The sequence below is a fragment of the Mytilus trossulus genome, chromosome 6 (assembly GCF_036588685.1).
Source record: "Mytilus trossulus isolate FHL-02 chromosome 6, PNRI_Mtr1.1.1.hap1, whole genome shotgun sequence".
Classification (NCBI taxonomy): Eukaryota; Metazoa; Mollusca; class Bivalvia; order Mytilida; family Mytilidae; genus Mytilus; species Mytilus trossulus.
In genome coordinates this window covers 82452046-82465762 of record NC_086378.1, presented here as the reverse complement: position 1 = coordinate 82465762, position 13717 = coordinate 82452046, and the positions used below count along the sequence as shown (strand labels likewise).

Here is a 13717-nt window from a genome sequence, read left to right as displayed (position 1 = left end):
CGTACAATACTTTCAATTTGTATATTTTTTCACGATTCCTTCTGTGTAGCAATAAAAAAACATTCTTCCTGACGTCCAATTTCCTGTTGTATGTTTTCGCCTCCGTTTATTTATTCATATCTTTCCGTTAACGAACCGTTACTAGCTCGAGACAGATTTATATAAAGTAACTACACTTTTTATTGAGCGAAAGAGACTCGAAAGAGCGTTAAGATTCCATAGCTCTATCAAATAACGTCTTTGTCATGTTACGTCGGCTTGGTCTAGCCTTAGTTACGTTAGAAACAGTCTTCTTCTCTTCGATAGAGCAGACGTTTTTTCTTCAGTTCCGTGCTACAAAATTATATCTCTGGTTATCAAAAGTGAAAGAATCGTCTGAATAAGAATACATGTAAGTTGTTATTTTTTTTATAATTTTTTTTATTTAGCCAAGAAAATACACATGTTGAAAAGAGGATTTTTTTAAAAATGAACCAATGCAACCCTTACGAAACCATAACATTTACGAACCCGAACATTCAGGGACCAGTAAAGTAAAGAAAGGCAGAATTTGTTCTATATATTGACTTAATTTCAAAAGTACTAGTCTTCAATGCTGAGATATCATATATTGTTGGTTTAATTTCATCGAACATCTCTGACTGTCACATAATTTTCGGTCGTAAAGAAATATAGGATAAGATTATCTTTATTTCAAACTCGCACACAAAATGGTCCGTCTAAAGAGGAAACAATTCTAAATATTTACATTTAATATTAATTACAGCTAAAAACTCACTCATTGTCCATAAATGATAATCCCAGCCTTTGTCTGAGGTCGATATTAGGATCGTCTCGACTTGAAAGAAGTATATAGACTGTAAACTCAGTCCGAGGTTTATATATACTCGTATCGTCCTCATACAAAATCTACAATTGATATATTATCATTGTCAATAAACTAAAAATTAGAGCATAGTTGACTGTTTCGATTGTGTCTGATATTTTAAACATGACCGTATAACTGCATAGATGAGCCAGAGATTAATTTGAAATGTGTCATAATTCTCAATCAGATTCCTTAATCAATATCTTAACTTTGCCATGGAACATAGAAAGTGTTCATTGTTTTAATTCAACTTTTAAGACATTTCGATACACACGGCACAAAATACCAAGAAATACATGCACGTGATGTATATTTTTCAGAATGTTTTCCCCTATAAACATGATTACGACATTTGAGCAGTATATAGCAGGATACACAATGGATTATTTGAGAAAGTTCCAAGTCATAGATAACACACCACAACAGGTTTTGTCAGGATATATGGACACCTTCCTAGGTGTTACAATGGGAGCACACTACACGATGAGAGAATATATAGAGGGTAGTGTACATCCTGTATTAGAAGAGATAACAGATGCCTCAACATACATGCACAGCAATTTCGTCTTACCAGCTGCAACCTATACTTTGGATTCAATGTTCGCATTGATTTCTATCTCCGAACATGTAAGCAATCCTTGTATGCAATTTCAATTTTATATTATCATATATATATAAAACAAGAATGTGTCCCTAGTACATGGATGCCCCAACCGCACTATCATTTTCTATGTTCAATGGACCGTGAAAATGGGGTATTTTTTTTAAATTTTGGCATTAAAATAAGGAAGATCATATCATAATGAACATATGTACCAAGTTTCAAGTTGATTAGATTTCAACTTCATCAAAAACTACCTCGACCAAAAACTTTAAACTGAAGTGGAACAGATGGACGAACGGACGAACGGATGGAAGAACGGTCACACAGAGCAGAAAACGTAATGTCCATAAATGGGTCATTAAAAAGAAGATGTAGTATAATTGCCAATGAAACAACTCTCCACAAGAGACCCACATGTCACAGTAATTAACAACTATATATAGATCACCGTACGACCTTAAACGATACGCCCATACCGCATAGTCAGCTATAAAAAGCCACGAAATGACAAATGTAAAACAATTCCAACGAGAAACAAGCAGTCTGTAATTTTTTTTTATCGGAAAACAAATATGTAACACATCATAAACAAGAACCATTGAATTACAGGCTCCTGACTTGGGACAGGCACATACATACAGAATGTATTTATAGATTATCGTTGGTTATCTCAACGAGATTGATTTTCTCGCTTGAGCCGGTCACGGCGAAAGCGAGAAATGCAATCGAGTTGAGATGACCAATGATAATCTGTTTATCGCTATTTTACCTATGACGACGTTGTCAATTTCGTGTCAATTTCATTAGCAACAGCCACGTGGCTCCTTAGTTTCTAGCAATAATTTTCCATCTCAAGCGAGTAGCATGATATGAAAAATTATCACAAAAAAAGATCAAAGGAAAAATCCTCAAAATAGCGATAAATATGTTTTACGTTTCGAAAACAAAATACCATATATTAATCTAAACAAGACAGCCATGTGCCACCGTTCTATAGGTAGTTGGTCTTTCATTTACAGACTGTCAACTATTTAACTTTATTTCCGTCATTGTTGATTTGATTTGAGTTAACACTTGCAGGTTTTTTTTTCTCAAGATGATGTACATCGATCCACTTTTTGTGTTATTGAATTTGTTACTATTGTTACTTATTCTCAAAGTTGTGTAACCTAAAGTTTGTTTGCATTGTTCTTCTAATCTGACTTCTGTCTTTTCTTCTTTTTTCTTTCATATGACTTCCTTCTGTCTTTCTTTCTTTCTTTCTTTCTTTCTTTCTTTCTTTTCTTTCATCTAACTTCTTTCTTCCTTTCTTTTTCTTTCTCTCCACTGCCTTCTGTTTCATAACCTTCCTGCACATGTAGTACCTGGCCGACTTCAGTAAAATACAGTTATTCTGTATATTGCTTCTATTCTTTCTCATGTTTGGGATGCAAAGGAGTATCCTGCTGACAAGAAACCATAAGAAAGGTGCGTTGATTAACTATTGTATTCACTTATCAATTTAGTAGATGATATAAAGGCGAAGTGACCAAAGCTATTTTGAATGCGGTCTGTGTACAATTTATTTGAAATTAGTAAAATAAGTGAATAAATTCATTATCTAGCTGGATTTTATAATATTTACAACAACAAAAAACACAAAAAAAACCCACATAATTAAGGGGAGATAACTCTAATATTTATTTTACGATGGCAGGATAATGAAATTTTGTAATTTTTTACTTGTCAGTCCTACAACGAAAACAAAGCAGCAAATACCGTCTTTAATCTGGATCATTGTATTTTTTTGTTATATTATCTGTTACATAGCATATATTTTTAACCATACATTATATGAAATAAACATGAGCTACATTTTTTATTTCAACTTAACAAATGAAAATGTATTCTAAATCACTCTAGCTATCAATCTTATTTTTCAGATGTGAAAGTCTACAGAAGTTTGTTGCGTCATTCCATGTGGGAAAAGGACACTTTATCAGATGAAATGAAAGGTGTGTGGTCTATAATTTTTAATATCAGATAATCTTATTCTGATAGTTTTTAGCCTTGTTGCTGATTATCCGTTTGCATTCGTTGCTTATTTCTATACTCATTAATATACTGATTTTGCATTTGTGAGAAATAATTTCAAAAAAATTACAAAAACGCGCATTTATTCATTTTATAAGTCGTTTAAACAAATTTGTTTAAAGTGACGTATTTGCATTGTTCTTATAATCTCTGGAATTGCAAACATGGCAGATTTCATATTTTATCATATGCTAATTATAAATGATTTTTTTTATACAATAATAAGCCGTGGTATAGTGCGGGTTAGTGCACCGTACTACTAACACAAAGATTCCCGGTTCGATTCCCGTCTTGGATGAAAATATCAGGGACTCAATTTTCGGCTCTCCCTTGACACCATTTGTGAGTATGGTCTTGAGGATACGAAGATAGTCCGTTGGAAGGGGACGATAAATGGCTGACCTGTGTTAAGAGAGAGCCACATCTCTTGCACCTTAAAGACACTCTTGTAGATTTCGAAAAGTGGAAAGGGATTAATATAAGTTGCAAAACTTGTTTCCCAATCCACTATAAATAAATATGCTTAAACTAAGAGTTCACAGTTTACAGTTTCTCAAAGAGTCAACTTTATATACAACAATTGTACAATTTGACATGCCTGGTATTTATTTTTTTCAGAGGTCACCAGACGCCTTAAAAGAAATAAGGTAAATAGAATGCCTAAGACAATTTCGCGTATTGAAAATCTATACAAACTTATGGATAGAAATTTTGACAACCAAACTAGGCTGTGGGACGAGATTAATTACTGGTGCCCAGTCATCATGGCCCAGGAAACAAAGTTGAGGATAGCAAATAAAGCACACGCAGACAATGGAGAACACGGCAGAGTTGGCAAAATCAGGGATCTTGGGAGCCATGTTGGTAAGTGTATATTCAAAGGATTTTAAAACATTTTGTACATAAAATGATACATATATAGAATGACATATTTAACCCACAAACAATTGTTGTTCGTTAGGAAACAAAATTGATAAGCTCTGTTCATCTCTGTTGTAAAAATTAAAGAACATGTCAAAATGATTACAAGCATGTTTTTTAGGGGGGAGTTGATTCATCACACCACAGAATACTACACATAGTTCTCACATGAACTGCAATATTAAATTTGGAATGTTCTCACGTACTCATTCTGTAGACTAATATATTTTTTACAACAGTTCTGAGTGACACAACATATGTCGAAGTAAGGACGCTACCATTTGATTTTTATGGAGGGGACTAGGGTTGAAATTTGAAATAAGGAAAGGACAGGAAATCTGCGTAAAAATAAAAGGCAGAATGAGAAACCCAAACAGGATGACAATTTATCTAAAAAGAGTAAGGATAAACCAGGAACATACACTGTTCCCAGAATAAGCTAAAATATAAAGGCAGGACCGTATAGAGACAATATTAAAAAGGCAGGACAGAGATTACAAGAAAATACCGGACAAAATTTGTCACCCTATTATATTTTACCAGCTACCATCATATTGTACAAAAGACACTTTATGCCTATTTTTACAGATAAATAAGGTGGAAATGTAAAAAAAATCAACAAGAGGCTGACTTTAAATAAATTGAAACGGCAACAATCGAACTTTTTTTAGTAATTAAAAACATGAAGACTAGATGGAATGAAGTATCTATATTTAAAGTCTGTTATAATTTATTTTTGCAGATATGAATTTGATGAGAATCAAAGACACTCTAGATGTTATGGCAGCAGGCGTTAAGAGGGAAATGGGGATCACCGCCAACCTTTATGATAGTTAAGGTACATGTCACTGATAAGCAAAGTTCAGACTCAGAGAGTGATGAACTACTGTAACATCCGTCACTAGTATTAAGCGTAGTATCTGTGCTATACAGTTATAGCCTTTGTATGAAGTCGATACAAACTAAGTTATTTTGACCTAAGAGAAACATCAAAGGTCGACATGATTCTCTATGTCGATATATATAACCTCGTGCTGACCTCAAATAAAGGCTAATGGTTTTCGTTTGTTTATGTGTTACATATTTGTATTTCGTTCATTTTTTCACATAAATAAGGCCGTTAGTTTTCTCGTTTGAATTTTTTTACATTGTCTTATCGGGGCCTTTTATAGCTGACTATGCGGTATGGGCTTTGCTCATTGTTGAAGGCCGTACGGTGACATATAGTTGTTAATGTTTGTGTCAATGTTTGTGTCATTTTTGGTCTTTTGTGGATAGTTGTCTCATTGGCAATCATACCACATCTTCTTTTTTTATATAAACATTTTCTATTATCAATCAACAACTATTGCTTGAACAATATAAAATTGGAGATTTCAAAGAAGTATTTTAGTAACATGTTTTATTTTCTACGAAAAGCTAAAAAAACCAAACAGTATTGGTGTGCAAACTAAGCAAATAGGAATGTACATTTGATAAAGATTTAACGAATCACAAATCCTTAGAAATTTTAGAGGGTATTGTATCGACATGAGATATATCAGAGGGTATTATATCGACATGTGATATATCAGAGGGTATTTAATCGACATGTGATATATTAGAGGGTTATATATCGGCATTTGATATATCAGAGGGTAATATACCGACATGTGATATATCTGAGGGTATTATATCGACATGAGATATGTCAAAGGGTATTATATCGACATGTGATATATCAGAGGGTAGTATATCGACATGAGATATATCAGAGGGTATCATATCGACATTTGATATATCAGAGGGTATTATATCGACATGTGATATATCAGAGGGTAATATATCGACATGAGATATATCAGAGGTTATAATATCAACATGTGATATAGCAGAGGGTAATATATCGGCATGTGATATATCAGAGGGTAATATATCGGCATGTGATATATCAGAGGGTATTATATCGACATGAGATATATCAGAGGACATTATATCGACATGAGATATACCATGCAAGTAAAATAATAAAATGAATGTCAAATTTTTTAGATAGTGTCATAAATACATCAATAATTCGTGGACCAAAAAAAAGTCTCTGCTCATTGGATAAGAAAGAGCCAAACACGAAAATTAAAAAAAAAAAGTTTTTTTTTATAAAGATAGTTCAAACTCTGAAACCAACTGACTAGGAAAGTGGTATATAATGAAAACAACTTGATGTAAACAGACCGTAATTCAAATGGCGCCTTTATCTTATGTGGATATATATAACATGTATTTTATTTTTTCAGATGGCTGAAGAAGACATGTTTATAGGAACATTTCATTTAGTTTTCACATTTTATTTATTTCCAGAAGTTTTCCTTTTATTTTGATATACTCATATGTGTTGTTTTTAAGAAAAATATATATGCCTTTACTAATGACATATTTATTGAGAAATTTCCAAATTCATTATTTCATTTTGGCTTTATAATTACATGCATCACATTCAAAAAAATTAAGCTACATGATTTGTAGAACAGGATGCAACCCTCTGGCGCACCGTGAAAAGTCGTAAGGTTGTAAGTCCCTGGCGTAGATGGGATATGCTCGTAAACTTGACCTGCTGCAAATCAAATCCTGCACATGGGTTTATTTTGTTAGGTGAGGGTTGGGAGGAGGGAAAATTTGATAAACAAAATTGTACATATGTCGTTTGGTAAATCATATCATAATAAATGTATTCATTTGTTTTCTTGAATCTTTATTCTTCAATCACAAAGATCATGACTATTAAGGATTAAATTTCTAGTGTAATTCAGGTTTCTTTTACCGTTTTCGTAAAAATAACAAGTTAATTTGCAGTTAAGTAGGCCTACAATAATAGAAGGACACATTCCATTTATTACTATTACTAATACAAATGTAGTAATACAATTGAAAAAGGAAGTGGGGACTGTGTCAAAGCGACAACAACCCGACCATGCATAGAGCAGCTGAAGGCCACCAATGGGTTTTCAATGTAGCGAGAAACTCCCTCACCCGTAGTCGTCCTTCAGCTGGCCCCATTAAAATATGTATATACTAGTACAGTGATAATGGACGTCATACGAAACTCCGAATTATACACAAGAATCTATAAAATTAAAATTCATACAAGACTAACATAGGCCAGAGGCTTCTGACTTGGGACAGGCGCAAAAATACGGCGGGGTTAATATGTTTATGAGATCTCAACCCTCTATCTATACCTACAGCCAATGTAAAAAAAAAGTAAACGCATAACAATACGCAAATTAAAATTCAGTTACAAAAAAGTCCGAGTCCGACGTCAGAAGATGAAACAAAAGAAAATAAATAAAATTACAATAATACATAGATTACATGACTATTATATATAGCAGTTAACTGACATAAAATTATAATGATTTGAAGAAACACTGTATAACAAAAATCAACCACGTAAGGTTGTGACAAATATAAGCACAATAAAAGAAATTGTACTAGTCAAAAGTACTTTGAAAACACCGAGAAATGACTGAGAGAACAAAAATGAAACAAAAGGAATAAATTACAGCCGTACATATCCATTTTTTTACAACGTTTCCAGATTTGATTACTGCGTTATTCCTTATTTATGATATTGTTGTAAAGTGCACATTGATTGACTGGTCTTTAAAAATAAAGACCGGTATAGTACTGGGAATACCGGTATAGTACCAAGGCGTGCACGTTATCAATGTTAAAGGCAAAAGGTTACTGCTAGCCTTTCTCTAGTAGTTTTTACCGTTCTTGAGTTTTGACCCTTTCAAATGAAAAAAAATACTGAATTTGTTTCCGTTTTCAAACTTGAGTTTGCCTAAAATAAATGTTCTGAAAACTTATAAACACTGGTTAATGACATGATTAGTATAAAAGACATGAAATGGTAACATCTTGTATAAAAGGCGTAATTATTTGCATAAAGCAATGCCATGAAAAGAAAAATAATTGAAGGACTTATAAAAACCACGCACAAAAAGACGATTAGCAAATAGTCCAAAAGACATAACACACAACACATACAACTTATGATTAAAAAACAAAGTAGCTTGAGTACCCAACGTGTTACAAATCTTGATGATCGATAAACAAACCCAAATACTTGGGAAATAACCTTAATTGGAGAAGGGTTTAATACTTAATATATAGAGATATATACAACCAGAGATATATGTCTCTGTTAAGATTGAAACTTCCCATCTTAGATATTTTTCTGGCAGTATTAATACGAGTTCGCTGACCTTTATGGAATATCTGTTTCACAGATTAATACGTACACTATTTTTTATTCTTTTTATCCTCTTTTTTATTCTTTTTATCCTCTTTTTATTCTTTTTATACTCTTTTTTTTATTCTTTTTATCCTTTTTTTTATTCTTTTTCGTGGCGTAGTCCGTTGTTCTACGACTTCGAAGTTTTGATCGTCCCTTGGTATCATCCGCCTATACACTTTCCCCCCGTACGCCCTCAAACAATGAGCAAAACCCATACTGAAGCAGATGTTTAAAAATCCAGAAAACGCCTCTTGCTTAAATTTACTAGGTGCACGAACCGAATCCCATTAATGAATGTAGATCTCTTCTTAGTATTCGACTTGTTTGGAAATGTTCTCTTGAACATCTATGCTTTAGCTCAACTACTTTTACTGAGAATTTGCATGTTCTGAACACTTTACGGCCAGTTGTAAATCTTGAAATTGGGTTGTTGGTGCGAATTTGTCAAAAGAGGTTATATAAAAGGGACAGAAACAGAAAATTGAGCACAGTATATCGATATATGGAACTGTGAACCTGTTCTTCCTCTCGAAACTACCTTTGGCCGCTTTGAAGTCCGCTTATTTGCTGACAATAACGATATACCATGCTTTCATTGTAAGTTGATCAATCACTCACAATTATTTTACAGATTGAAAGCCATGATTTGTATCACTCAAAAGGGGAAAATAATGGTGCTAAATTTGCATGAGATTAAATTGATTAGCATATAAGTTCAGAATATGTACATATACGGTATGTTTGACTTGGTATAAATAAATGAAAGGAGGTATGGGGTAAACTCCAATGAGACAGCAACCCACCGACACAAATTACCAGAAGACAACTAAAAGTCCATGTTTTATCTTTACTAAATGTTTAAGCTATAAGTCTCCCCGAGTCCCGAAAAGTGGTGAGTAAATTAATGGGGTAAAATGATTAGAAAAAGATCTGAAGAAAAAAAAACCTTACCAAACCAAAAGACATTTGATTAGAGGCCTATGAGTGTTCTAGACATACATAAAATTGAGAATGGAAATGGGGAATGTATCAAAGAGACAACAACCCGACCATAAAAAAAAACAACAGCAGAAGGTCACCAACAGGTCTTCAATGTAACGAGAAATTCCCGCACTCGGAGGCGTCCTTCAGCTAGCCCCTAAACAAATATATACTAGTTCAGTGATAATGAACGCCATACTAATTTCCAAATTATACACAAGAAACTAAAATTAAAATAATACAAGACTAACAAAGACCAGATGCTCCTGACTTGGGACAGACGCAAAAATGCGGCGGGGTTAAACATGTTTATGAGATCTCAACCCTCCCCTATACCTCTAACTAATGTAGAAAAGTAAAGGCATAACAATACGCACATTAAAATTCAGTCATACGTACATTTTAAATTCAATTCAAGAGAAGTCCGAGTCTGATGTCAGAAGATGTAACCAAAGAAAATGAACAAAATGACAATTATACATAAATAACAACAGACTACTAGCAGTTAACTGACATGCCAGCTCCAGACTTGAATTAAACTGATTAAAAGATTATGATTTCATCATATGAATATCAGGCATAATCCTTCCCGTTAGGGGTTTAGTATCATACCATCATAACATATATGAGACGAACATAACCCGTGGCATGCCAACAACTGGGTTTTGAATAAATGTGTTTAGTTCCGATGCAAAGACCCTATAAGTGAATCAATATTAACGCCAAAATATGCAATCTTTAATGACCTGACAACATTATCGTAACTATATCCCTTCTTAATAAGTCTATTTAAAGGTTTTGTTAGTTTCTGTGGTGAATACTGACATTTTTGTGCTTTATAAAGAATATTTCCATAAAAAAATAGATGTGAAATACCTAAACGTATGAGAAGTCTGCATGTTGAGCTATATTTACGAATGATGTCCTTATACCGATGATAAAATTTAGTAAATGTTTTGACTAGTTTGTGATATCGAAAACCCTGGTGTAATAATTTTTCAGTAATACATAAATTTATGTCATTAAAATCTAAAACATTGTTATATACACGAGCGAATCGTACAAGTTGAGATATATAAACACCGTACGATTGTGACAAGGGAACGTTACCATCTAAAAATGGGTAATTAAAGATAGGAAATGAAAAATCATCTCTTTTCTCATAAATTTTCCATTAGAGATATAGATATCAAGATCGAGGAAAGGACAGTGGTCATTGTTAGTATTAGCTTTATTTAAAGTAAGTTCAACAGGATAAATTTCTTTAGTATACATACTGAAGTCGTCATTATTGAGAGCCAAAATGTCCTCCAAATATCTAAAAGTATTATTAAATTTGTTTATCAGAAATTGTTTCGATGGGTCTTTGCTGTGTTTTGTCATAAATTGTAACTCATAGCAATACAAAAACAGGTCTGCAATAAGTGGTGCACAGTTAGTCCCCAATTGGAATTCCGATAACCTAACGATATACGGAATCTCCAAAGCGAACAAAAATATTATCTAGTAAAAATTCAAGGGCATATCTATCTATACTATTAAACGAGAAGACCTCATTTTGGGTGTCGCTTCTCTTCTTTCCGCAATAAATTAATCAGCATGCCTCTGTGTCCAATGGGTACAGTGCATAATCGCATTTGTCATCCATTCATATGATTATTCAGATTGAGTTATTTTGGGTGAAAAACGAGAAAAAAAACGTCCGGATATGTTTCCGTCATTGGGCAAAATTTTAAGTCAGATTAGACTTCCGGTTTACGTTTTTCTGTATACTTTGAACATTCATTTATAATACTAATACAATGTATTTTCTGTCTTATATCCGTCATTGGACGAAATTTAAGTCAGATTAAGACCTCCGGTTTGCGTTTTTCTTTTTTACTTTGAAACAAATACATATACTACGATAAAGTGTATTTTCTGTCTGATATCATTTTCAAGTTTACTATCATCGGCGGTCACAGAGTTTATTTAATAGAGAGGTAATAATATATCAATGACCGCTGTGGATCAATTATTAAACTGAGAAAATACACTTTCGGGACGTATGGAACGGGTGTTTTTAAGATCGAAATTTCAGGATTGACCATTTCGGGATCCGGGATTTCTTTTTTCGAATTTCGGGAAGTCGCGATATGTCAGATATCTTATTTGTATAATAAATTCAGAACCTCGGGATTTCATGTTTTTGAGCCCGGGATATTGGGATCAGGGCCCCTCCGAAGTGGCGGATCCAGAAATTTTCATACGCAGGGGCCCGTCAGTGACTGCCTAAGAGGGCCCGCTCCGGTCATGCTTCAGTGATTCCCTATATATGCAACCAATTATTTTCCAGAAAGGGGGGGGGGGCGGGGCCCCGAAATCCGCCTCTGCCCCGACCCCCCTTTAATGAATGTTCATAATATACAGATAAGCGCTCAAATTATTCATGTGTCATTAAAATTAATAGAGAACAAACAAACAAAAAAAAAGGATTTTTTTTTGGAAAAAGGAGGAGCCGGGCTAGAAAAACAATTATCCTGTCCCAAATTACCTATGACTTTTGGTACCTTTTCTGAAATTCTCAAGTCACCAAATGTTTTACAAAAAATAGAAGATGTGGTATGAATGCCAATGAGACAGCTCTCCACAAGAGACCAAAATGACACCGAAATTAATATAGAAGGTCACCTTACGGCCTTCAACAATAAGCAAAATCCGATACTGCATAGTCTGATATAAAAGGACCCAAAATGACAATGTAAAACAATTCAAATAAGAAAACTAACAGCCTTATTTATGTACAAAAAATGAACGAAAAACAAATATCACTGAACCACTGAATTACAGGCTCCTGACTGGAATGTCCATAATACATGTACACTAAATGTATGTTCATAATGAAATTAATAGAAAACAAAAAATGGGAATTTTGGAAATAAAGGAGGAGGGTTAAAAAAAAACATTTTCCTGTCCCCAAGTACCTATGACTTTTTTTACTTTTCCTGAAATTCTCAAGTCATTAAATCTTTTACAAAATTCTTCCTACAACACTTTACATCCTTTCAAATACGCTCAAAATGCCCGCGATTTCGCGGGTGTGTTCTAGTATCTATAATATAATATAATACTATCTATAATACTAAAATTACGAGGTCCAATTTGTCAGCCGTCATCACGTAAAAACGAAGAATCAAAGAATTCAACTTTATATTTAACTAATATAGTACAAAGGTGTAGATTAAAAATTACACCACTCCAGGCCCTTTTGTTTTCCACGTAATTAATATTGCCAGTAATTAAGAAGTTCCGGGTCGAGTCCGATAACAGGTCAATAATATATTCACCTGTTACCTATTACCTTATCTGTACGTTCCGCATCTGACAGGCGCACCACCAAACGGTGTATTCAGGATTAATATGCTATATACACGGGTCATAATCACAGGGTTGACACTACTAAATTGTCAAATTGTTACCTATTGTAGTATTTTAATCAGTAAGACTTTCTAAGATAACAAATCTGGACTAAAAATAGCGTATAGGTACAGTTTTCAATTTGTTTGTGGGCATGCATGACATAAAACAGCGAATCAAAGAATTCCACTTTATTCATAACTAATATATTACAATATTACCAATAATTGATAAGTTCCAGTCCGACGGGTTCAAACAGAAAGATTTGAAAGCAGAGAAAACTGTGTATCTTATAATCGGCATGACTTTATCAGATGACAATACTAATACTAAAATAAGGCTTGCGCATAGTTATAATTATAGTTTTCCAAATAATTCATATTACCAATAATTGATAAGTTCCAGTTCGACGGGTTCAAACAGAAAGATTTGAAAGCAAAGAAAACTGTGTATCTATAATCGGCATGACTCTATCAGATGACAAAATTTACTAATACTAAAATAAGGCTTGCACATAGTTATATACTTAATTCATTCACAGACCCGCGATATCACGGGTGTGTTCTAGTAATACTAAATGATCACGAGGTCCAAT

The 13717-nt window shown here is 33.5% G+C and overlaps 1 protein-coding gene across 1 annotated transcript; it reads left to right on the top strand.

Moving 5' to 3' along the window:
• Positions 1 to 274: 274 nt before the first annotated feature.
• LOC134723060 (uncharacterized) lies at positions 275 to 5303 on the top strand. The gene is made up of 6 exons (XM_063586697.1): positions 275 to 391; positions 1189 to 1495; positions 2834 to 2939; positions 3395 to 3466; positions 4164 to 4409; positions 5209 to 5303. Exons 2-6 carry the CDS (start codon positions 1190 to 1192, stop codon positions 5301 to 5303), a joined length of 825 nt encoding a protein of 274 aa, XP_063442767.1. The 5' UTR covers positions 275 to 391; position 1189.
• Positions 5304 to 13717: the final 8414 nt, after the last annotated feature.